The sequence below is a fragment of the Fringilla coelebs genome (genome assembly GCF_963513975.1).
Source record: "Fringilla coelebs genome assembly, chromosome: 10".
NCBI classification, from domain to species: Eukaryota; Metazoa; Chordata; class Aves; order Passeriformes; family Fringillidae; genus Fringilla; species Fringilla coelebs.
This window is the reverse complement of record NC_140036.1, coordinates 16,294,215-16,318,957: the sequence shown is the minus strand read 5'-3', so window position 1 is coordinate 16,318,957 and position 24,743 is coordinate 16,294,215. Positions and strand designations below refer to the sequence as shown.

The 24,743-nt window shown below is 41.5% G+C and overlaps 1 protein-coding gene across 1 annotated transcript in view; it reads right to left on the bottom strand.

Annotated features, from left to right (window-relative positions):
- Nucleotides 1–209: 209 nt before the first annotated feature.
- PSMD1 (proteasome 26S subunit, non-ATPase 1) overlaps nt 210–24,743 on the bottom strand; it is a 64,654-nt gene continuing 40,120 nt past the window's right edge. Inside the window, exons 17-25 of the mRNA XM_084212380.1 lie at nt 21,882–21,996; nt 19,923–20,039; nt 12,751–12,853; nt 8,614–8,783; nt 7,406–7,498; nt 6,289–6,381; nt 3,312–3,458; nt 1,337–1,491; nt 210–537 (exon numbers count right to left, since the gene is read on the bottom strand). Coding sequence (XP_084068506.1) covers nt 1,345–1,491; nt 3,312–3,458; nt 6,289–6,381; nt 7,406–7,498; nt 8,614–8,783; nt 12,751–12,853; nt 19,923–20,039; nt 21,882–21,996 — 985 coding nt within the window. The 3' untranslated portion in view covers nt 210–537; nt 1,337–1,344. The remainder of the gene's footprint in view (nt 538–1,336; nt 1,492–3,311; nt 3,459–6,288; nt 6,382–7,405; nt 7,499–8,613; nt 8,784–12,750; nt 12,854–19,922; nt 20,040–21,881; nt 21,997–24,743) is intronic.

Here is a 24,743-nt window from a genome sequence, read left to right as displayed (position 1 = left end):
AGCCCCACATCATCACATGAATACCGGGATAAGCAAGGGGAAAGATCACAGGGAATATGGAAGCAGACCTCATCTGTGCAGCTGCTGGCAAGTAGAGATCTGCCCTCTGTGGCATCAGTGCCATGGCTGGGCCTGGCTGCAGTTGTGATCTTGCTCAGCCTCAACAAGTGCAGAGGTGTGCACAGATCCTGATGATTGTACAGAGGAGCAGTCAATCAAGCTCTGCTGGACAAGGATGCACAACTTGAGTTTAGTTTTTAACATCTGGGGAAAGTAAAAGTTGTTAGCTTCCTTTTTTTTTTTTTGTTTTAAGCAAGTTTTATGTCAAGAGTTTTTAATATATTTATTTGAAAACAAGGTTTTGTGAAAGAGTACACTAAATAGCATATATCTGTTCTTCAGCCATAAAACACGGACTATCAGCTTCAGCTCAGCACAGATTGGGGCTGCATGCACTGAACATCAGATCTCAATAGGAAGGTCTTCATGCCTGTCTTTCTGATATCAAGCATGGTGTCTTCTTTAGATGACATGACCCTGGAGGAGGGAGAGAGAGAAACCAGAAAATCAAATCTATTTAATTAAGGCTTCTCGTGGTTGGCCCCACACACTCACCTGAGCCTGTCACTGACACAACATTTATAGTTTTTAGCAAGGAGTTTGTTTTCCTGCCCATCCACCAATTCAAGGGCATAATCTCTGCTCGTGGGAGCCCTGAGACATGCCAGCCCATATTTGGAAATAAAGCAACTGGCTTTCTGTCTCTCAGTGAGAAACTTGCACATCCATTCAGGCAGTTTAACCAAGGAACCTGAGAACTGCACCATTTATTGCCTGAAACGATCTACTACAAGCATTCAGAGTCCCTCACTGAAGTGCCTTTAAATTCTGCTAAGAACTGCTGGGAAGACAAGGCAACTCCAGGAAGCAGAACAGTAATTCTGTTTTGACAAATCCTGGCACCCTGAGGTCAAGTAGATAACAGCTTTGTTATATAAACTTCTTGCCCCTCTGGGACCATCTTTCAAGAGCTGACTTGTCCCTGTGACCCCTGCACTGCTCTCTGCCCAGTTAGGCTCTACTCAAGAGTAGTTAAGCCTGCCAGATTAGAGAGCAGATCCAGTACAACTGAGTCAGACCTGACCAAAAAGAATGAATTTGTGGACACCTAAGCTGCCAAACTCTTAAAATTAGAACAGAGTTTTTTTCTAAATCTGCCAGAGAAGTTGTCAAAGAGCTAAACCAAGAGTGCTGAGTGCTGGTAACTGCTTCAGTTGGTACAAAGAGGCTTTTCCTTCATTGGGATTTAAAAAGGAGACTGCACACTACACTGTACCTCAGGCCTTAATCATCAATGTACTCAAAGGGCTCTGGTGGTTCAGGTTCTTGCTCCTCTTCCTCAATCTTTGGACCATGAGCTGCTACAGGTTCAACCAGCTCCTCCATATCCTCACTGGTGTCCTTCAGGATGATGATGCCTCCAATGGAAAGCTGCAAGACAAGTGCCATGAGCATTTAGAGCTGCTTGCCTCTGCCTCATTGGGAGTGTTTGTGGCCACAGAGTCTCTCCTAGGCCATATGAGACTCCTCAGCAGGAATGAGTTTCAGAGAGCAAAGCATCTGACACTCACCTGCACCTCTGCCTGATCAAGGCATGGAACAGGCAGAGTCTAGCCAGGCTACTTTTTATATTTCTTCTATCTATGTCTCAGTTGAATAGAAAGTGACATCTGGATTCAGAGCTTTACCCCATTCCCAGGCTAGGGCTTTCCACATGAAAACGAATTGAACTGTAATTGCTTTATAAGGCTCATCTTTTCAGGTTTACAATACTTAGTGAAGCCTCTCTGTGTAGCTGCATTCCAGGAGATTCTCTGAAACAGAGACTAATCTGATCACCAGCTTCCATTGAGTGAGGAATCCTCTTAGCAGAACCTCACAAAAACAAAGGGGAATTAATGACAAAGATCACAACCAAACAGGTTGGCAGGCTGCAGCGCCTCCGGGAGTGAAACACGAGGCGCAGAGAGGCAGTGCTGTGTCACGCCTGGCTGGGATCAGGGCTTTGGCCACAGCAGGATTTCGGGCTATAAACAGCATTTCAAAGAGGTCTTTTACTCTGGCATTCCCAAAGCAGAGCAAAGGTCCAGAACGGCTCCTTTCCAAGAGGCTCCTTGGTTACACACCCTACTCCCAGCAAAAACTGCACTGTTCTCTTCAAAACCTATTTATGGGGCTTTAAGGCAGGAAACTGAACTCCCCTACCAAGGACTCTGCTGCTTTTGAAACTGAAGCAAACAGACACATTTCAGTGAGTGGACGCTTACTGGAACACACAGCAGATCTTCTCAATCCAAACAGCAGTTGGGTCACCTCGTTTTAAAGGGTAGAAACTAAAAAACCTTCCACTGCTTTGCTAAAGGAGATGTTTCAAAAGGGAACAGCTCACAGAGGATTCCAATGTGCTGATGGAATTCCAGGAAATCCATTTATTAAAAACATCACTATTTTCCAGGAAAAAGTATTACTACTACTGAACACCATTTTCCCATGTGTAATCCTGGAAATGGGCTTAAGTCAAGCATGTTATTTCTTGAACAAAAATAAAGGACAGAAGACACTGACTCAGGAGATTTAGAGTTCAGGAGCCATCTTATCAGATTTGCAATATATCTGAGCATCTCACTGAGAAGTTAGTTACCCCTTGGCCTGAGTGCTCAAAGACCTTCTTCTTTCTCCATCTGACAATCACATGCTCTCTCTTCTCTATGTTTATAGGAGCTGAAGGAACTTTTCTAAAGCCAGATGTAACTCAATAGGAGGTAGTATGTTCAATGAAAAAAAGCCCTCCATGTAGATATAAATCCCACTGCAGGGCAATAAAGCTCCAGCACAATTCCTAGTGTATTTCACTCCTTTGACACTGAACCTGTAAAACTTCTATTTTCAAGATCATGGCTCAGTCTTTATGTTTCCAGCAATGTCATTAATACACAGAGTATGTCTGATTGATTTTCATGCTGTGCATTTGACACATGTACAAGAAGAAAGAAAAATAAAGCAGCATTAGCATGGTGAAAAGGTTTGCAGCAGCTCTGACTTTCCCCCAACTAGAACTGCCTGTGACCATTTGCAGAGAGGGACATTAAAAAAGGGAATATGTCGACAGCAAAGCTGCACATCTCTGCAACACATTCCAGTGCTGCACCAGCTGTAAGTTCTCATGTACACACAGAACTTCTGGGCCTTACACACAAGCCCAGCACTGGGAAAGCTCTGCCAAGCACATGGACTGGGAAGGTGACACTTACTGGTTTGAAAGGCTGGTACCGGCAGCTCTCTGTCATAGTGAGAACTTTGAGCTGAGCAGGCATGACTCTGGCTGGGTTGTCCAAAAGCTGGAAGTTGGGTTCAGGCTCTTTTTTCTTTTCTTTTTCATCCTTCTTTTCATTCTCATCCTGTGGAGGGAGAAGAGAAGATCAACATGATTTCAGCAGTAACCTCTAACCTTTCACAGTTCAGCAGGGCAATGTACAGTCAGGCAGCAATTCCACAGTGTGGTGAGAAACCATTCTTTTGCTGAGGAACATGCTAATATTTATCTATCAGTTGGCACAGAAAATGCCAGCGTGGATCTAAGTGCTCTTGAGAAGGCAATGCCTCACTCTCAGCTGCAGATGAAAGCAAGTTCAGCGAGAGGTAGCAGTGGAACAGTTTAACCTCTGCTTTCCCTTTCTTCTACCTTTTTCTGTAAACTCACTCACCACTTTTTGTCACAACTGAAGATTCTTTAATATCATTGCTGAGCATATGAAAATTGCCAAAAGTTGCCCTTGTATTTTTGCAGCTATAAAGCTGTCACTGACATTTCACAGCACTGGTAGTGACAGCAGTTCACCCAAAATGACTCAACCTCAGCAACTTGCTAGGGAATTACAGTGAATCCCTCCCTTATCAATGACTCAGCAGCTAGAGGCAAAAAGCAGAAGGAAAAAAACCACTATGCTTTACATACTTCAAAAGGTGGGTCATTTTTTCCCACTCGCAGAAAAGATGGGAACAACCAAAAGGAAACTATTGGGAACACCACTGAACACCACTGGCATGCCCAGTAACAGCGGACAGGACTTTCTCTGGCACAGCAGCTGCTCATTGCTGTGCAGGTCCCTTGGAAGCTATGGATTACTAGTCACATATCAGGCATAAGAGGGAAACCCAATGATACCTCTAAAACACTCAGTTCAAACACAGCAGGTGGCAGCAAGCTCCCTGTTTACTATCCTTATTTTTCTGCTCGATTCAGCCAAGGAAACTTTTTAAAAGTCTGGACACACACATGGACACAACATGTGAACCCCTTCTAATATATTGCTTCCACTCAACACCTGCATTTAAATGTAGATTGTAGCAATTTTGGAAGAAATATGCATCTATTCAGCACATTTTGCTTACTACATAGAACCATAAGAATAATTCAATGAAAAAGCAATCTTTGGTGACAAGGAAGCTTGACAAAGGAGAACAAAACCAAAACCCAGAGATTATACCTTGCATGCATGAGATAATGAATTTTCTGGGCCAGCTGCATGACATTCAGTGCCTACAACGTGGTCATACCTATGTAGGTCTGGGAAGGTTATTTTGCATACAGACATTTGATCTAATGCCACATGTGTGGGGTTTGTTAGACTAAAATTTAAATTAAAGAGGCCAAAAGGGAAAGCACCTGGGGGTGCTGGTTGCCAGTGACTGAACATGGGGCAACTTGTGCTCAAGTGGCCAAGAGAGTCAATGGCATTGGGTTGTGTCAGCAGTAGTGTGCACAGCAGGACCAGGGCAGTGACTGTCCCCTGTGCTTGGGACTGGTGAGGTCACACCTTGAAACCTGTGTCCGGTTTTGGGCCCCTCCCTACAAGACAGACACTGAGGTGCTGGAGTGTGTCCAGAAAAGGGCAACAGAACTGAGGCACCAGACCTGTGAGGAGCATTTGAAGGAGCTGGAGAGGCTCAGCCTGGAGAAAAGAAGGCTCAGTGGGGACCTTATCACTGTCTACAACTCCCTGACAGGGGGTGGAGATAAGTGGGGTCATTCTGCCTGGTAACAAGACACAGGACAAGAAGAAATGACCTCAGATTGTGCCAGGGGAGGTTTATTAATATAAATTTCTTCTTCAAAAAGGTTGTCAAGCACTTGAAGAAGCTGTCCAGGGGAGTGGTGGAGTCACCATCTTTGGTGGTATTTAAAAGATGTGTAGATATGACTCTTGGGGACATGGTTTGGTGGTGACCTTGGCATTTCTGGGGTTAAGTTGGACTTAGAGGTCTTTCCAACCTAAAGAATTCTATGGGTCCACAATGCACTTTAAGCTTACAGTTGTTCTTGGGATATTTCCATTTATGAGTAGGGCACAAAAGAAAGGGTCTTTTGTCAGTACCACAAGAATTTCAGCTGCCATATGTTTTGCAAATTACAGCAACCACCAAAAATTCATTTCTCCATTACTCAGCTTGCTCCAGGATGACATATTATTCACAGCTGAGGATGACAACTTCCAGTGTCAGGTCTATGAGCTGAAAGAAATCATCAGAGGACCAAAGCAATCACCATAACTACTGAGCAGCATATGGAACCTGTGCTCAAACCTCAGGTGGTTCTGAGCTGGGTGTGGATAAATGTTTGGCATTTTGATAGACGGGCAAAGCATGTAAGAGACTGCTGCCAAAAAGGTGAATGTTTCAGAATAGGAGGTTAAGCATGTGCAAAACCAGAACGTTTTAACTCTTCGGTGCTCTCAAGGTGTATTAGACACGATCAAGCAACTGCTACAACACTTCTTTTGAAAAGGTCAGAGGTCCAAGGACATGAAATTACTAAGCCTTTTCTGCATTAGTAAGAAAATTACTTGGATAAGAGAGAAGATTCCTCTGGGTCTAAAACCAACAGGTAATGAAATAATACTCATAAGGTTCATGCAGTTAAAGGCACATAAACCTGTCAAAACAAGCTTTTGCCATTCAGGAAGTCAGTTACTTAGCAACACTGAGGAAAATTTATTTGTCAGAAGTAACAGATTCACAATTAATAGTACCTCTTGCTTCTAACAGTGCACACACAGACTGAAGGTGCTAACCAGTGTCTGCAGCAATGTGTGTCAGTGCTTTGCTCATAACACAGGTTGCAAGAGGACAGAGATAAGTGTGTGTCAACTTTCATGACACACCTTCCACATTTATAAGGGTGGGGGGGGGGGGGGAAGAAGACATTTAAGTTTCAATGTGTGCACCTACCACTTCCATCTTTTCCTCTTCCTTCTTCTCTTTCTCCTTTTCCTTCTCCTTCTTCTTGGCTTTTGCAGTGATGGACAGCACAGCAGTGGAAACCTGGATATGGCAACAGAGGAGGCATTCAGAGTGACCCAACACAGTATACTGAGTTTCAGTCCACCAGGCTGGAGTCTTTTGGGAACAAATGGCAGAAACTTTCTGAGAGGGTCAGGGAGCAACAGCATTTGTCATGTTGCTGGTGAGAATAAATGTGGGCTCTTGGCACATTTTAACTTTTGGCCAGGGAAGTTTAAAGAGAAAAGATTTGTCCAATTCACATCCTATTCAAAGGCAAGAAAACAGCTATAAGCAGTGAGCTTTGCCTTTCATCAGAGTTAATTTCTGGATTCCTCGGTGGCCTGGAAATCTGTCCTGTCCAGCAGTCAATTCTGGTAAGATGTTTTACAGTTTTCACACCATGTCATTCATCAGCATGACATGCCTGAGGTCTCCATTGCTCCACAATTGCTCCTTAAGGGCTGCTCTGCCTGCTGCTGTGCTCTGCTCAACAGCTTTTACCATCCTGTGCCAGGAGACAAATTGCTTCCACTATTGTCCCACTTGTGACCCCACAGGTCTCATCTTCTCCCTTCCAATACTGAGATATTCTCAGTACCACACTCACCTTTTTGCAATCCATGGAGCTGACAGCAATTATTCTAGCACATGGGCCCACTGCTCCTTCCATATGGGACTATTTGAGAAGTGTCTCACCTAATATTTTCAACAGCTGCACTGGAGCAGCATTTTGAAGCTCAAGTCACAGAATAGGATCCTGCTGTGCTGGGTGCTGCACATACCAGTCAGTAGGGCATGCAAAGCAGTTTTTTTATTCAATACTTCTGCTTGACCCCTTCAGACAAGGGAGGTTGCAGCAATTCAGTAGCAAAGCACTTGTATGCCACAATCATCAACAGTCCTAGGCACAGCAGGAAAATTTACCTAGAATTCTCTTTTGGAGACTACAGCACCTGCCATTTTTTCCTTTGCTCTTTAGATTCCCTAGTAGTACCACCAAAGTCAATGTTTATACTAGGAGGGAGAAGAGGTTAGTCCTTACACAGAAAGCCAGCTCAAATACCTTTTCTTTCTCCTTTTCCTTTGGTACCTCAAGAGGTGGGGGGTAGGCAAATGTGGACGGCTTACAGTTGGACTTGTACTGGACTTTTGGCATCTAAGACAAAGAATTTAAAACAATGTTAGAAACTAGAAAAGCAGGGGAAAAATCCACAGCAGAATAATTACTTTAGCTTGATTTTCCTTCCAGCAGAGACAAACACAGATCCTCTAAAGAATACAAGCTTCCCCTTCTCCCTCTCCGGAAGCTGAGGAGCTGTTATCAGTGGCAGTGGTTCAACTAGAACAATGTTATTTAATTATTCTATAATTTGACTCTGGCAAGCTCTCCTAGCCCTCTCCATACACTCTATCCTATTCACACCATGCTTTGTTTTCATTGTTTCAAAGCTTTTGTGGTTTTGATGTTGTTGCTGTGTTTGTGTGTATTAACACAAAATTGGTTTAAGATCTAAGTGAAGATCTGCTCTGTCAATGCACGCGAGGGCAAACCAAGCACTGACACTCCCTTCCTGTACATTTGGGGGAGAGTTACCAGTGACACACATGCTCTTACTCTTGGTTACCTAAGCAAGGGTAGAAAGTATCTTTTGGTAGCCAATCGAAGTTCCTAAACACCCCCATGCTGCCACATCCAGAAGCTTTTTTGTGGAACTTCCTAGCTTAGTTCTTCAGCACAGGAGACCCAGCATGGTACACAGCTTTACAGGGGCTGTACCACAGCTGATAGCTGGAAGAACAGATGCACAAGAAAAGTGCAGTACCCATGGCTGCTCAGTTTAATGTTTACTCCTCAAGGAATCCAAACAAATCCTCTTTTCCCACTGCTAGCTTTCCTAGGGGAGAACATCACATAATTTATCTGGGAGGCTGGTGGGGGGGGGGGAGGGGGCAACACACTTTTTAAAAAAATGACCCTGACCTTCAAGAGTGATAATGGGGTGGCCTCTGCCAAAATACTCTATTTAGAGTTCCTTTCTTTTTAAGCTATTTTGAAGTAAAGAGGTCAGCTCTCTACATTTTTCTTGTTTCCATTCCCACCACCAGCTCCACAATTTAAGCCTGTTTTTCAGATTTCTTCTCGTTATACCTTTTCTGACACAAACAAGTCGGAAACATGCAAAGAAAACCAACAAAACCATGACCACGCCTTGCAGACCACTCAAATATTCCAAGCAACTTTCCAGTCTCTTCTCTCTTCTCATGACATACCTTAAGATCCTTGTTAAGGCCAATGACACAGGTTGGGGTGAACGCCAGTGACAAAAAGTGTGACAGAGGGAACCAGAACCAGAACTGGGTGAAGACCAAAACCCCCACCACAGAAGGCATGTGTGTATGTCCTGTCCTTGACTGCAGTGAAATGGTTACGTTATGGCCCCCTGTAAGGAATCATGAAAGTCAGTGAATTATTAATTCCTGGTATTCCACAAAGACACCTGAGCAATGAATGTCAAACAGCTGCTGTCAAAGGCCTGCACAGGCCACAATGCTGCCAGTTTCCTCCTCTGGAACACACTTCCCTCCTTTATTGTGAGCTCAGCTTACTCAGTAAAACAGATATACAGCACAGTGACCACACTGCTCTACAGTACCCAAACAATCAGGGAATACAGCCCCTCTTCCACGCTCATTTTGCCAGGATACAAGTTAGACAAAAGTACAGGCAGTGAGAGGGAGAGGAAAAGACAAACTTGTGCCATAAAAAGTTTTAAAACATGGCATATAAATGATCACCAAGACAAAGCTAAGGAGGAACACAGTACATATACAGCTGAGCAGACAGAAACTTTTCTTTCTGTGACTGCCTCCCTGAACTATCAGTTATTCAGAAGAAATATGCCTAGGTTTTTATCCTACACCATCTCAGTAGAAAAAAAAATGTAAACAGCAGCAACTTCAGAAGTTGTTTCTAGACATTATCAATCTAAGCTGCACAGAGACAAGCTCCTGCAGCCTTTGCAGAAAAATTACATCTCTGCCAGACAACCAAGTCTTAGATTGGTACTTGCAAAGTAGAGACCCAAACAACTCCATATGTTGATGCAGTGCAGAAACATCCAGCTAGAAACAAAATTGAAAGACTAGACTTGCAGACAGAGTGAGAAAGTGTTAATCTGATCTTCTGTCTGCTGATAAACACAGTGCATTGAGTTGAAGAGGGCACCAGGCAAGTCCATTACTGCTGACAAGACCCGGTGCAGGGAGGTTAACTTTGTTAAAACACAAACACCCCCTCCTCAGGCCACTTCATAGCTGAAAATCCCAAAATGGAGTAGCTTTTCCCAGGCTTGCACAAACAGCCACCTCAGGCAGGGCCAGACAGCAATGGAGCTGTCTGAGTTTTAAAGACAAACAGAATTCTCTTCTGCTGCCAAAACTAATGAAAGCCATGACTGAAGCAGTACTGTCATCTTGGGCATCTGTCAGGGTTAGTCCAGCAGAGGCAGTGCAAGGTGGGACATTTTAATGGCCTCCTGTAGGATGCTCTGCCTACATTCTATCTCCTTTCTCTTCCTTTTGTGTAGCAATATCTCTCCTGCTGTTTGATAGGAAAACTCCTTCCTGCTACATCTTTGAAGAAAGACTAAGATATGGTCCTGTCTTCTTCTACTGCTAGGTCTGCTCTGCTGCTTAGTGTTTCCTCTGATAGCAATCTCTTGCCCTTTATCTGAATTTGCCACAGCACTGTGGGGAGACTGCCTGAGGTCTTGTGCTATCCTTAAACATGTCAAGCAGTGCACACTCAAATTTCTGGTCTTCTCCCTCATCTTCACTTTGAATTTTATTTTACTGCATCACTGTGTAAGGACCAGGCCCTGGTTATAAGCAGATATTCTGAATCAAGCAGCCCCGTGAATGTTGCACAAGCAGCTTAATTGGACTTTATCAAACTTTTGCACTTTAATTTTCAGAATTTTAAACTATAATTGAGATAAAACCTAGAATTAGCCAATCTCTGCAATTTCCTGAATGAGCAACAGATTTAATATTCAAAAAATGCTGTCATGCTACTTTTTTCTGCTGTTTTATACCTTCAAACAGTCCACCCTCACTCCCAGGACTTTGCAGGGAGCAGGAAAGGTGGGGAGACACAATACTGCACAATTGTGATTTATCTTCATGATTAAATAGCAGCCCTGACTGCCTGGAAGGGAACACATTCCAGATCTTTGGCTGGATGAATAACAGCTGTAACATGATGCCTGGAAAAAAAAATTCAAAAAACACTAAAGAAAAAATTTCAGGGATCCTTGTACTATAAGGTCCATCTCCCAAAATTCACACTGCCACTGGGGCAAGGGGGGTTTAGGGAAAACCCCAAGCACTAAGTTAAATTTAGTGTCTACTTTTTTCTTATTTTATTAAAGAAAAATATTGCTGCTAGGGCTTATCAATGCCCCAGCAAAGGCAATAATCAAATTCTTCAATGCCCCAGCAATGGCAAAGACCAAATTCTTCATTTCTACTTCAGTGCTCCCAAGGTACTCCTTCCATTAAACTACCAGCCTACATGGCTGCCTCATTGTCAGAGCAAAAATTCCACCTCCAGCTCATCATTTCCTAGGCATACACTAGAAATCTTGCACTTCTAATCAAACCCTGTCATTGGAAGAGAACTGGCCTTTTCTCCTCACCCCACAAAAAAAAGACACAACAAAAAACTAAATTCAACTGCCCCAGCTGTGGCAGATAACACAAAGAACATTTTCTTCCTGGTAATTATTAAATTCCATAACTCATTGTTTCAGATAAGCACTTCCAGTTATATAGGAGGGATAAAAAGAATTTGTTCTTTTAGGAGGCTCTAATGAAAGTGGCAATAGGTTAAGAAAAGGAGTTCACAGCCTTCCCTGAGTATCTCAGCAAGAAAAAGAGGTTAAAGTTGGCACAAATTACCATAAAGTTTATTATAACAGGACATTTCTGGTTTCCAAATCATTATACAATACATGGGTGACACAGGAGGCAAATAAGGTTTTAGTTGTATTTTTATTATTTAGTCTTAAGGGTCAGAATTCAAAACAGGTCTGTACTGCTGAGAGAAAAATCCCAGAACCAGCTAGTCCCTGGCCTCCCAGGAACTGAGTGTGAGCATGGGAACAACCAAAATTATTCTGAGAGTCTTGTGCCAAGAACATTGCTCAGCCTGAGCTCCAGGAGGGGCACCCAGGAGGCAGGAAGGTGGTGCCTGTCACTGAGCAGGCCTGGTCCTCTGTGCCAGGGCAGCCTGACATGGCCAGCAGGGAAGCTTTTTGAACCTGCTTCCATGCAGAGGGGTGCAGGCAGCACCGCGTTCTTCTCCCCCATGGCACAGCCTGGAGGTGCAGAGATTTCACACAGACACTGCACCCCCTGCAGGGTGCTGAGCCTGAGCCACAGCACAGAGACAAATTCTGAGGCTCCTTTGCTTGTGGACTTCAGGACTAATCTTGATCTCAAGAGCACAGAAAAAAACAGCTTTTTTCTGCCTATTACAGGGGATAAGGAGGTGCATGGCAAGAGAAGTCTCAGCACAAGAGACCAGATGGGAGAAATTGTGTTTGGAAACTTGCAAAAGAAGTGCCACTGACAGACACAGCACTGTACAAATGCTATCTCAGCAGAAGGAAAAATTCAAAACATTGTCTGTCCTCTTTGCTTACAGAAACTGTCCTTAATAGGCCCTGCAACTCAGCCCTTGTGAAATACTGATGGCCTTAGAGAATCCTATTCCTGACTCAACATTGAGTCATTAGCATTCATGAAATGATGTTTTCTTTGCTAGAAAAAGGTAGCAGTAGTCTGTGAAACTAACTGGGTCTTCTGAAAAAACATTGATGCAGTTAACTGTGCTTCCTCCTTTGTGCAACATCTTTTAATAATCATGAAAGTAGCAAAAATTAGTTATTAAAGACATATATATAAAAACTTATATATGATACTCGTTATGTTAAGTTTTAACAGAAAAAGAAAAATATGAAGACTGGACAGCACTTATTTCTGAATTTCTGTAGCAGGTGATGATTTAGAAAAATAAAGAAGCAACCTACCATGCTATAATAAATCAACATTCACGGCAACAAAACAGACTTAGAGAAAAAATATTTGTCCAGACTTCTAGACATGAATTCAGCCCCAATGACTGGGCTGAGTCTCCTCTAGCAGAAATATGCTGATACAAGCTGAAACTACAAAACAAGGTTTATTCCTTTAATGAGCTAAAATTCCTTGAAAATTGAGATTTCTTGCTCCTATGACATGACAGGCAGAAAACCAGCACATCTCCCAAATGGAATTTGCTATTACAGTGATTGCAACCAGACAAGTTTAAGGAATTTTAGCAGCTTTAAATGTTTGAGAAATTACCTGCATCCAAAATGCCTTGTGCCAGGATTGCTCCAAACTTTGCCATAACATCATCATGCTTATCATTGATCACTTTGGAATAGAGCTGCCTGAACTGGCTGACCTGGTTAAAAATAATAATAATAAAATAAAGAGAGAGAGATTATAAAACTGACTGCACGAGTCAAATTGTCCAAGTTTAGCAGAAGCATCTTCAATTTCTGCACCCTACAATGACATTTGCATTTTCAACACCTTTAGTCACTGGTATTACAAATCCCTCCATTAATAATTAATAACAGAGATTTTCCCCACTTGATGATATCCATATACTGATATTAAAATATTCAGGATAGATGTGCCCTTCCAAATCACATTTTGCAAACCTTATAGGAATACCCTAAGAATCTGTAGGGTGTCACTGGAATAAAAGACCAATTGATGAGTTTGTAGTAAGAGCTATTATATGTTCTTATGTGATTGACACTGCATTTTAATAAATTTCCTCCATTTCCTCCATTGCTGAAAACCTCCAACTTTTCCCATTATTCCTGCACAATATTTCTGCTGTACTGATAATGCCTCTATGATGCATCATCAGCAAATTTTGCTATTGCACTCCTACCTTTTAAGTGAGAATCATTAAAGAAAGCTTTCACACCTGTGAAAAAACATCCATTCATACAATTGACTCAGTGACATGAGAACCGTGCTTGAGAATAACATTTTGTTAAACTGGGATTCATGAATGTAAAAAATAAATATTGAAACAGAATGAAGAGCTGTCTGAGGGGATGAATCACACTGCAGGGGTTTCTCAGCAAGGCACTAGATCAGATTCCCCTGTAAAAGCACATCTGAGCCATGAAGTAATCCTGCCGCCAAGGCAATGCTAGCAGTGCATTTCATGTGTCAATTTTTGACCAGTGGCAGTAAGAAATTGAGACCAGACCTTTGAGATATTATGTCCAATATCTGGGCTGGAAACAAAAGACAGAGACTGTCTCTCCAACCCATGAGCATTATACCAAGAGCTGCAGCACTGCTTGGCAGCCCTGCACACTGCACAGTTCAGAGTAAGACCACGCTTTCTGCAAAAGAGATTTCAATGCAGAGTAACTTGTCACACCACTTACAACACAGGGGTCCTAAATGAACAGACACTCTCTAGGTGACATCTTCCCTGCCTTCACTCCTTCAGCCAGTAACCCAGTGATACTACTTGTCACCTCAACTCATTCAGCACTGATGGCATCCAACCTGATTGAGCCACTTGGTGATACCAGAAGACATTAACATTCATACAAGCAAGTCCTGTCCTGCTAAACAGGACTGCATTAAAATGGCTGTTTCACACCAATGGACGGTCTCACTACCATGAAGCACCAGAGCGACCAAGCACTTTTAAAGAGCACCAAAGCTGAACAAAACAACAATTCTCTGGAAGAGCAGGATGCATTTATTAGAACTGTCAGGGGAAAACAGCAGCTATTTCCATTTTCCACCGAAGTCCAACAATTTGTGTGCTAATATTAGTTCTCTACTCACCAATTCCTTTTTGCATGAAAATGTTTTTAGTTATTAGTCCCCCAAAGAAGGTGACTTTGCAATTATTAAAACTAAGAAAAAGGAGCAACATAAATTATCAGGGCAGCCATACAGACAGATGTGTGGCAGGGAGATACTGCACACACAATGCAGGGCTTATTCTGGGTATTCAGACCAAACTCTGCTCTTGTTTCACAACATTTATGCTTTTTCAAGCTCTCACAATTTTTATTTATAAAAGCTTACACTGAGGTTTACATGTTCAATGTAAATGGTTTGATTCTTACACCTGACCTCTTTGTACACTGGAAAAACACCTTAATTTGCACTTGCAGCCTGGAACAGAGCCTCAAAGGCAGCCACATGCAGACCAGGTGAACCTAAGCCTTCAGGTATTGTTTGGAACAGACACACTGGGAAACAGAAGTAAAATGTGAAACTATTTGTTGAGCTGAGCAGAATTCCAGTGCCTCTGTTTAGAGTACATCATTCCCTTCACTCTGGGCTCAGCTTCTGGGTTTGGAATATTTATGAAAACAGACATATATTACAAAACTCATTTGGTGGACTGTGATCCAGAATTTACACTGTAATCAAATCTTCAGAGAACTAAACCCTGGGTGGAGTGAGAAAGCATTCAGCAGAACTGCTAATGTTCACACTGGTGTCTGAACTGACAGAGCAGCCTTGGAACAGAGGGCAGGAACACCTCACTTGGGAAGGTGAGAGAGGGCTAGGAAGGGAAATCATCCACCTCCCTGGTCAGGGTGCACTGCCCCTGTGAAACCCCTTCCCCAATACACCTTCCTCAGCACCTACTCACGTGTCCATTAACAGAGCACACAAACAGGACACCCAGGCTACAAGCCCACCAGGAACCTGCCAGCTTTGGCACCAGGGCCCTGTGCAGGGCAAAGAGGTGTCTGAGACACTGACAAGGGACCAAGGACAGAAACCTGGCTGCTCTACCTGAGCATGTCGACTGCCACCTCTCCAGGTGACAGGGACAGGTTACAGCAGATCAGCTGAGAGCAGGCATTCAATGAACAAGCACTGAACAGCTGCAGTAAGAAACAGTCCTCATGCCATCTCTTATAAAAATACAAAATATGTAATTCCATCTCAAGAGCATTCTGTGTTCATATAATTTCTGCATACCTGTGTATTGTGAGCCAAGGATCCCTGCCAGGCCTGGAAAATGCACTAAGTGTGCCCTTTCCAGAGTTTAAAGTCAATGGAAGGAAAATTGTTCTATGAAAGGTGAGAGACTATCCTGCTCAGACTTAGGGGCCAGGCCAACCCAGACCAAGGATTGAGACCAAAGTTCTCAACACTCAAATGCATAATAGGCCCACATGCTTGTTCAGGCTTCCTACAAAGCAAATGCTTTACAGGAATGGGAATTTTGACTGGATCAGGTCCCAGCTGAAAACATTCCTTGCTGCAAGGGAAAGCCTGCTTTGGCAGCTCTGGCTGCAGCAGTTCAGGAAGGAATTAACCTCACATGGAGCCAATGCTTCCCTCTCAGGATAAGGTGCTGGGGCACTCACCTCCTACAAAATGGAGCAAGATGTCAACAGCCTGCCATTTCTTAAGCTGTTGAAGCAAAACCTGCCAGAGTTTGTCTAGTAAAGCCCTTTTATCTGCTATTATTTTTCCTTCAAACCACAGCAACAAGCACAACCCAAGCTACTGTGTAAGTTTATTTAATATGCTATGAAACCCACAAGCTTTGTTGCTTCCTTGAAATCTTCAAGCACTTCAAAAATTCTACAGCATTTGGAAAAGCTACCTAGAAATTTATTTGGGCAGCTTCCAGGAGGAACACTAAAATATAGACAATGAATCATTTCTTCTTTCTAACAAAACACACACCCCATTCTGATAACTAGTGCTGGCCAAAATGGCATGGCACTGAGTTCAAATGAAGCCAAACACAGAACCTTGGAAACAGTGAGGAAACAACAGAGACTCTGAGATATGAAAATGATACAACACCATTTCCTTCCACCAAGGGCTGTCATTTATCAGGCTGTTTACCACTTCTCCCTCCACCAGTCAATGGTCATGCTCATGAAGCCCAGGAGATTGTCAAGAACAAGATTTTATAAACAGTTAATGACAGGAAATATTGGCAGGTGATGTACACAATGCTTCTAGCAAATGCAAGCTCTTAAGAACAAGAGCATTAATAAAATCTAATAAAATAGGTTTTAAACTGTTTGCATGTTGTATCTATCTCCTTCAAAAGACAAAGTTATTCTGCATACACCACAAAGTTATTCTGCATACACCTGCCCTTTGAAAGAGTGTGCAGAACCATCTCATAGTAGAGGGCTTTCATAAAGTAAAGGTGCTACCAGAACATTGCAAAATCATTCTTGTACCCCAGCAAGACCTATCATTTCATCTAAGTGGGGGGAAAAAAATCCCAACAGCAATCTGGTCCTGGTTTCTTCACATCTTAAAGACAATGGGCCAATATGATTGAAGGAAGATGGAGAAAAAGGCTTGACCTTGTTTATTATTTTCTCATTTTGCTAAGATGACTATCCTAACACAAAACCAGGAACTGAATTTACTTTTTCAAGTAGTTCAACATGTAGTTTGTCTCCAAAACTGCTGACTTCATTGCCCTGCACAAACAGGGCACAAACATATCCTGATGTTGTCATTAATTTCTGTTATGATGACCTCATCACATCTGTAACTTTGGATTCCATTTTACAAAAACTCGTTAATATTTTATATCTGGTACTAATATGGTTCTTAAATCGATCAACAGAGGTCAGGAAAAATCATGTTGGCTGCACATGGAGGAACTGTCTCAACTCCAAAGAGACGAAACCACCTTTACTCAGCACTTGCTATCCCTTTTTGGTCCTTAAGCAACTTGCTAGTTCAAGGAGTTAATGTAATTACAATTCTTTATTTCACAACCCTTTATTTAAACTATTTAAATTAAAAAAAAATTAATTATTCATTTAAACAAAGATTGAGCACAACAAAGAGGAGGACAAACACAAAGGGAAGATCACAATGAAGTTAATTCAAAGGCATACATCTACCCTTTTCTCACAATAAAAATGTTTTTTTTTAAACCAAAATACTTTGATTCTTAAATCTCTGTTTATTCCTGGCATTTTGGTGTTGCAATGCTCAGCTCTCAAAACTCTGACAGCATTTTATTCCCAAAAAAATCCTGAACTATTTAAGGAAGATTATTTGCTACCATCTTACCCAAATGATCAGCAGAGAACTGAAAGTATTTCTAACCCAAAGCTCACTAATAATAAGTTAACTAAAAAAATATATCAAATCCCAGAAAAGACAAAACTGAGCAGCAATGACAGGAAGCTGGCCAGGCTCTATGACACAGTCTTTTTTAAAATCACCATCTCTCACAAGCAAAGCATCACCAAGTATTTAGAAGTAGTGAGATGATGATAAATAAAATTTAGCTTCTCTGTAACCCCATCAAGACTGTACAGCTTGTGGGATACAAAAATCACCCCACTGCTCTTCCTAGGTACTTATTCAGCAATGCAAATACCCACAACCATCCACACCCTTTGGCACACAGTGTCCAGCATGTCACTCAGGAATCTAATCAGATCAAAATATGTCCTGGCAATCTAAAAATGGCTCCTTTTCTGAAGAACTCCACTCCTTCACATCAGAATTAAGTAATTTTTTTTTCAGATTGGCAGAGATCTCCAAAAAGTTTCCCATGGATAATAAATAACTTAATTGGAAGCACATCCCTCAAAATATTTCTTTTTCTTTTGAGCAAGAAACAATAATGGTTATAACCAACTTTTGGGGTATTTATAAAAAGCAAAATTTGTGTATTCTGTGTCAGTACTTCAGGTATTTTTTATTATTTTTTAATCTGGAATTTTGTTTCTGTTTGTTTTTTAGTACTTCTAGTGCTCCTATGACTAGACAATTAATTGCCTTCTGTATCTATACCAGGCAACAATTTGGCATTAAGCTGTTTCAGCTTCTGGCCCCATTTTTAAACAAGCCACTGACTCCCAAACTATACATCTTATCCTGTATTTACTGCCCAACTATTTTAACCACGCTTTTATCACACATGACTTGAAAGTCAAGGTTTTCAGGCCTCTTTGGGGGAAGAGATCTGCCTTATTACACACCTCAAATAATCTATGTTTTTTTACCCACATTTTTCTTTAGGACAAACAGAGTCTTTCACCTATCATCTCAAAAAGCCAGAAACTCCAACAGGCAGACTCAGCAAGTGATTAATGTTTTAGGATGGCTGACTAATTCAGAGCAGACTGCAATTCCCATCCCAAGAGGACTAGGGTGCTTTGCAAAGTAAAATGAATCAATCCTCATAATGTCCTTTCATATATAAATCATTAATTCTTTCTGCTGGGAAACTGAGTCACAGGAGAGCTATATAAATTTGTCCAGTACTAGAGCAACACAAAATGATTAAACCTGATCTCCTGTATTGAGGCCGGGCATTCCAATCACCTGACCAAGGAACAAACAATAAAAACAACAATTAATTTCTTTCCAGAGATAATTCAGCTTCACATTACAGAAACTTTGCATCTTGGAGGACAAGGGGATCTAACAGAAGTTTAGTGTTCTCCACTGGCTTATTCAAGTGAACTACTATTCTTGGCTTATTCACTTGAACTACAATTCTGATAATATAAACAACATTCCCAGATTCTGCTCAGTGAAAACTAACATTTTTCTTTCTTCAAAAAAAAAAAAATAATTTGAAGGAACAAACTGTCTGCCAGCAAATTTTCATGTTCTGAGACTTAGAAATACCCAAACACCTGCATTTGTAGATCCCCTTCTCTGACTTTCCCAAGTAAAATCTTCCACTGGGCAAAGGCTTTTTTCCTTCTTCTCATCCAAATGCAGTAAAAAGGTGTCTGTTTTTACCACAGTTCAATTTCTAAAATGACATCAATAAAAGCAACCAATATGCAGCAGATGAGTAGAAAAGTACCAGCTACTGCTCTGCCTCAGCACTCACCAGAGCAGGTGAAATGTGGAACCTCAGAGCTTCTCCAATGTGGACTTTTAGTCTGTACAAATGTTTGCATATCATCACCTGTTACACACTCACAGGGAATCTACTTTTAAAAGCTAAACACAGCATATGCAACCCTTGTCACCTTATGAGCAGAAAACTCCATTAAAATATGGAGTATTTGCTATAAACTCACTAAGCCTGTTCTGAAAGTTCTGAAGTTGTTTCATGTGAACAATGAACTACAAAGGAAACATTGCTGTTACAGAACCTCTCTGCATGGTGACCACATCCAAAACTAAGCTTACTGTCATCAAAACCAATGTCTTTACAGTCACTTTATTATCATTACAAAATGCTTTTAGAGCTTTTAAGGAAGAGCATTTATTCTTGTACTGCCCAGGGTTAGAATGCTGCCATCCATCAGGGATGTTCCCATCATTCAGAGCACATACTCTAATCCAAGCAGGAGCTTCCCACTGTACATTCAGCTCTGGCTCTTTACAAGACATGTGCAGTCTCTTGCCAGTGCTTACATGCAGTGCCAAGCACTAAAGACTTGGCATTCAAGACAATTTCCCACCTAAGAGGCACGTGAGGTATGTGAGGTGTGACCCACTACCTTTGGGCAGGTGATCTCAGTCTGCTGGATCATGATAAGGGCAGATGCAATCAGAGCTCCTTGACGCACGTAGTTCACGGGATCATTTGTCATTGGCTCAAGCAAATTGATTGCTTCCTAAAAGAAATGAAGAAATACATGGTCACAGAGTTAATACTACTATTTTTAGAATGCCAGGATTGAATTCTCCAATGGAAGGTTATCAGATTGATGCTATCAGATATACTTTAAAAAATAGTTTGCCTGTTCTTGGCAAATGAAGCAGAAATCTGTATTTCTGTAGATTTTAATCTAAAAATTGTGAAGAAAAAGAAAAGAAACACCAAAAACAAGTGATGGAAGGATGGGACAAGATCCACCTGCAGAAACAGGGCAACAGTTAAATAACAGGCATAAGCAACAGATGTGTTCATCACATTAGCTTCCAAATTCTTGGCCTTACACTTTATTGTCAGAACCTGTAGCATTTAGCCTCTTTTAAGTAATCTCTTGCTTAGAGTGCCTTTATGTCCATACTTAAACATGAGTAAATGCAGCTGAGTGCAGAGTGCAAGAGATTGCCAGTTCAGACCTCTCTTTGGTGTTACTTCCATTAGGTGAGGCTTTAATTTTATACAAAACATTATTTCAAAGAACCGCTTCTAAAATAACATCATGCCTTCATTAAGACTGCTTTTGCCATCTGAGCTATGTTGCAGGCTGTACTTCTTCACCTGAAGGTGACTCATTCACTCTTTGGCAAGCATTCAGTACCATGGATGAAACACCCACTATGACAAAAAGCTGAACTTTCTGATCTCCAAAACGGAATCTATTTGGGCCTTCAAAACCTACTAATAGAAGCTCTGGAAGACACGTCTCTGTGTAATCAGATGGTTTAGGTCATCATACAATATATCTGGAAATAAAACAAGACTCATTCTTGCAACTAAAAGCATTTCCATTTAAATTAACTTGTCAGATGCAGCAGGTTAAAAATAACTAACTCCTTGATTCCACCTTCCACTTGAGAATAAAGCGACCTGGATAAAAATAGGACTCTCAGATCTGCTTTCAAATCTGCATGCTTTAGCTACTAAAGATGGCAGGCAGTGCACGTCAGCATTCTGTGCTTTTGGCAGCACAAGCGGCACTCGGAGCGCTCACGCAAGAGCCACAGACCAAATGTTTAATACAGGAAGAGATGAGACAGATAAGCAGGAGATTTATCAAAGACTCAGAAGCATGACATATTACTTTGTCTGTGCACCTGTTCTCAAACTGCAATTCTGTACCACTACAGATTATTATACACTTGTGGGAGAAGGAGAGGGAGGTTACTCCCAAGTTTATTTGCTGTTTGTTCCAATGAGTGCTCACTTCCCCCAGCAGAAGCAGGAATCCTACTATAAATGGTCTGTTACCATCCATGAGAATTAACACTCACTGATAACTTATAAAGTGAAAATGCATAAAATGTACTGGTTGTTAATTACACTCCTGAAACTACAATATATTTAATTAAATTTCATGGCACTTGGCTTTACTACATGGATCTTCCATGAATCGTGTATCACAGGAAAGATGAAAAGAACTAGAAGTTAAGCAAAACACCTGCTGTTTCCCTGTCACTGGCACTCCAAGGGTAAAGGAGTATTGATTTTGGAGTACTGAACATACATTTTAAGTTCAGTGGCAACTTGACAGTAAGAAAACTCTAAGAAAAGTTTTGAAGACAAAATTCCAAGAATGTGGCAGTAATGTATAAAAAAATTCTAATTTACCTATTCTGTACAAGCAGGAAAAGAAACTCTATGCCCAGAAAAGTTAAAAGAATTTAAAGTAGTGCTGTACTCCAGCTGGCTGGTAGTGTACATGTGTGAGAAACCCATCTGCATGTGTGATGTCTGCACACAACGTGTCTGTCACAGGAGGGAGCAAGAAGAGTCTTGGCCACAGATGCTCCTTTCTGGCCCTCACCTTGTTTCCAGTGCCTGCACAGCAGATCCCCAAAGCCATGGCAGCCCCATAACGCACGTGGGGATTGTAGCTCTCTGACAGCAAAGAAACCACACTTGGACACTGCTCTGGAGTCCTAGAGAAAGGCAAAAAAAGAATATTGTTTATTATTAGTGTTCTTCAAAATATGGTATTGTGCTTCAAAATATGGTGACTTCACTCTGTTCATACCTGAAAATTTCAAATTGTTCCTCCACACTGTATGTTTTTTCATTTCTTAAAACTTAACCAGAGGGGAGGAACACATGAGCTAAGAGAGCAGATTAATAAACACATTAATAAACTTCCCTATCACTGCAGATAATCACACACAGTTCCCACTACTGAAGCCTTCCTTAGTGCTTATTTTCTGCCTTTAAAAGATCACCCAGCAGAATGATGCATCTATTGAGGCTGAAGTCTTTATCTCCAGAAATGATGCTTTTTTGACAGGCTTTCCATTAGCAGAGGTTTACCCTCCATGAGAGACACAGTACTAAATTTCCCATCAGTAGACACAAAACTCACCTCCAGCATTCAATCAACCTTCAAGGCTGGTGGTCCCAAACTCCCTTCTGCAATCATGGCTTCTGCCAGCTCCTCCTCACCCCCACCTACTGCTGAAAATCACAGCACGGGAGGAAATGCTGATACAACACACACTTCCAATCAGTTTATGAGCAATGTCTATTGCTGCCTTCTTACTGTGTCATGCTGGGACTGTTGCTGCCTTTTCAGAGATCTGAAATGAGTATATATGCTCTATGCCTCACCAGCTGGGAATCAGTGTCCTGCTGGTCACTACAGCAACAAAACTTCCAGCCCAGTGCTGGAAGATGAAAGAGAGCCTTAATTTCCCACAGCCAGAAGCATATGTTGCTCATGCAAACAGCTTTGTAAATATTGAGTATTTCTGAAGTAGTGCAGAACTCACAGGTGTTAATATATTGATTTCCTACCTGTCTTCATGGTCATCTTTATCCCTTTTAATTTTAATGCCACACAAACCACTCCATAATATCAAATACTGCCAATTTCAGGACACTGAGTCTCATGGCACGATGAACAGAAGAGCAATGCAGGAATGCAGTTGGAAGGTAAAAGCTCACGAAGAAGAAAGATGTAAAACTATAAATTGTAAGTGATTTCATTATATCTGTTTACACAGTGAACATCATCAGGCTCTTCATGGTATCTCACTGTGTCTTGCAGCGCAGACTAGCATTTTAATTGTCACATTAACAATCCTGTAAGCAGTCTTTCAAGCCATTTACTTCTGCTGTAAAGTGATTTCAGATTAAAATGTACCTAGGAAGAAGGCAAGAGCACCTTAGTTTTAGCTTCCTTTCTTACATTTGCTACACTGAAAGATGGAGGGTGGAGGGCGGCAGCAGTACCTGTCAAGGCACTCAACAACCCAAGAGAGAGAAAAGCCATAGAATATACTCCAGCATGGGTTTTATTTAAATGAATAGCTGAATCACAGAAAACACTAATGAAAAAGACTTTAAGCAACAATCTAGTTCATTCTCTTCTTTCATTGTGATGGGGGACAGAAGACATGTCCATATAACAACCCATTCATATTTCAGTTATACTCTACACACATAATCAATCAATTTCTACTCTAGCTAGTCCCATTTCAACACTTTCCCATGGTCTTCTCTGACAACTGGTCCTGAACTCCTCTTTGACCTCCTCTCTCCTACTCCAGCTGACCAGAGACAGGCAGCACTACCACACAGGCTCCAGTCCTCCTCCAGAACTGCTCAAGGGACCCAAAGGCACCCAGGCTTCAGAGGCTACTCATAAGGACGTGCCTCAGCAGTAATGACAGCTAGCACCCACATCTTCTCCCACCCACCACTTCCATCTGAATCTTCGCAAAGCACCCACAGGGGGAAAGAATCCCACCTACCAATATCACCTTACAGCCCCCCTGGCCTTCGACAGCAGCAAAAAAAACCCACAAGAGAGAAGGAAACACCAAGTTGCTGGAAACTGCTGCCTCTAAGATGAAGCCATGATGACAAATGTTAAGAAAGAGAGAAAAGCTGGGCAACTCATAGGGCTGTCATGCCCTATGAGTGAAGACAACAAACTAAAAGACACATTTAAAAATACCTATCAGTCTCTTGCTCAAATAACAGCTTAGACAATGTTTGTTTAAAAATGAGCTGATGTGGAGACCAGGAGACACATATCCTAAAATAAATGAGGCCAACATTCAGCTGCACAGAATACTTCAGCTCTTGCACAAAGACCCTTAACACCTTTGTGTTTGCCTTACTTCAGATAATGTTAAACAGGCAGATTGTGAGCCTAAGAAGAGAAAAACACTTTCTGGCAAAGATGTGATTATGCACTCTGAGGCATTAATCATTAAATTCCTGTTCAGAAAACTGGATTTTATAGAATTGCCAACTTGGACACATATTTGTGTCTGCAGGCTCAGAAGTTCTAAAAACACAGTTTTTATCATAAAATCAGGATTAATGTACTCTAATTGTTTTTTGCATTCTTGGCCAGACAATTTATTTGTGGCAATTATTTGAAATACTTTTTTCTCAAATCTATCCATAAAGCAGTCAAACATTTTGACAGGAAGCCTTCCATAAATCCACTTTGTGAGTTACAGCAATTTAATGGGTCCCACCACTTTTCTCAGTTTTCTCAAAACCTTAATCTTCAAAAAATGTCTTCTTACTTAAGAGAGATCTAGAAGGCAGATCAAAAAGTAGGAAAGAGTCTTGCAAAAGTGTGTATTGGAGAAACAGGACCTCAGAGCACAAGAGCCTTGTTGGCATCAATGCTTAAGCAGTAAGATTTGTTTACTCCTTTAGT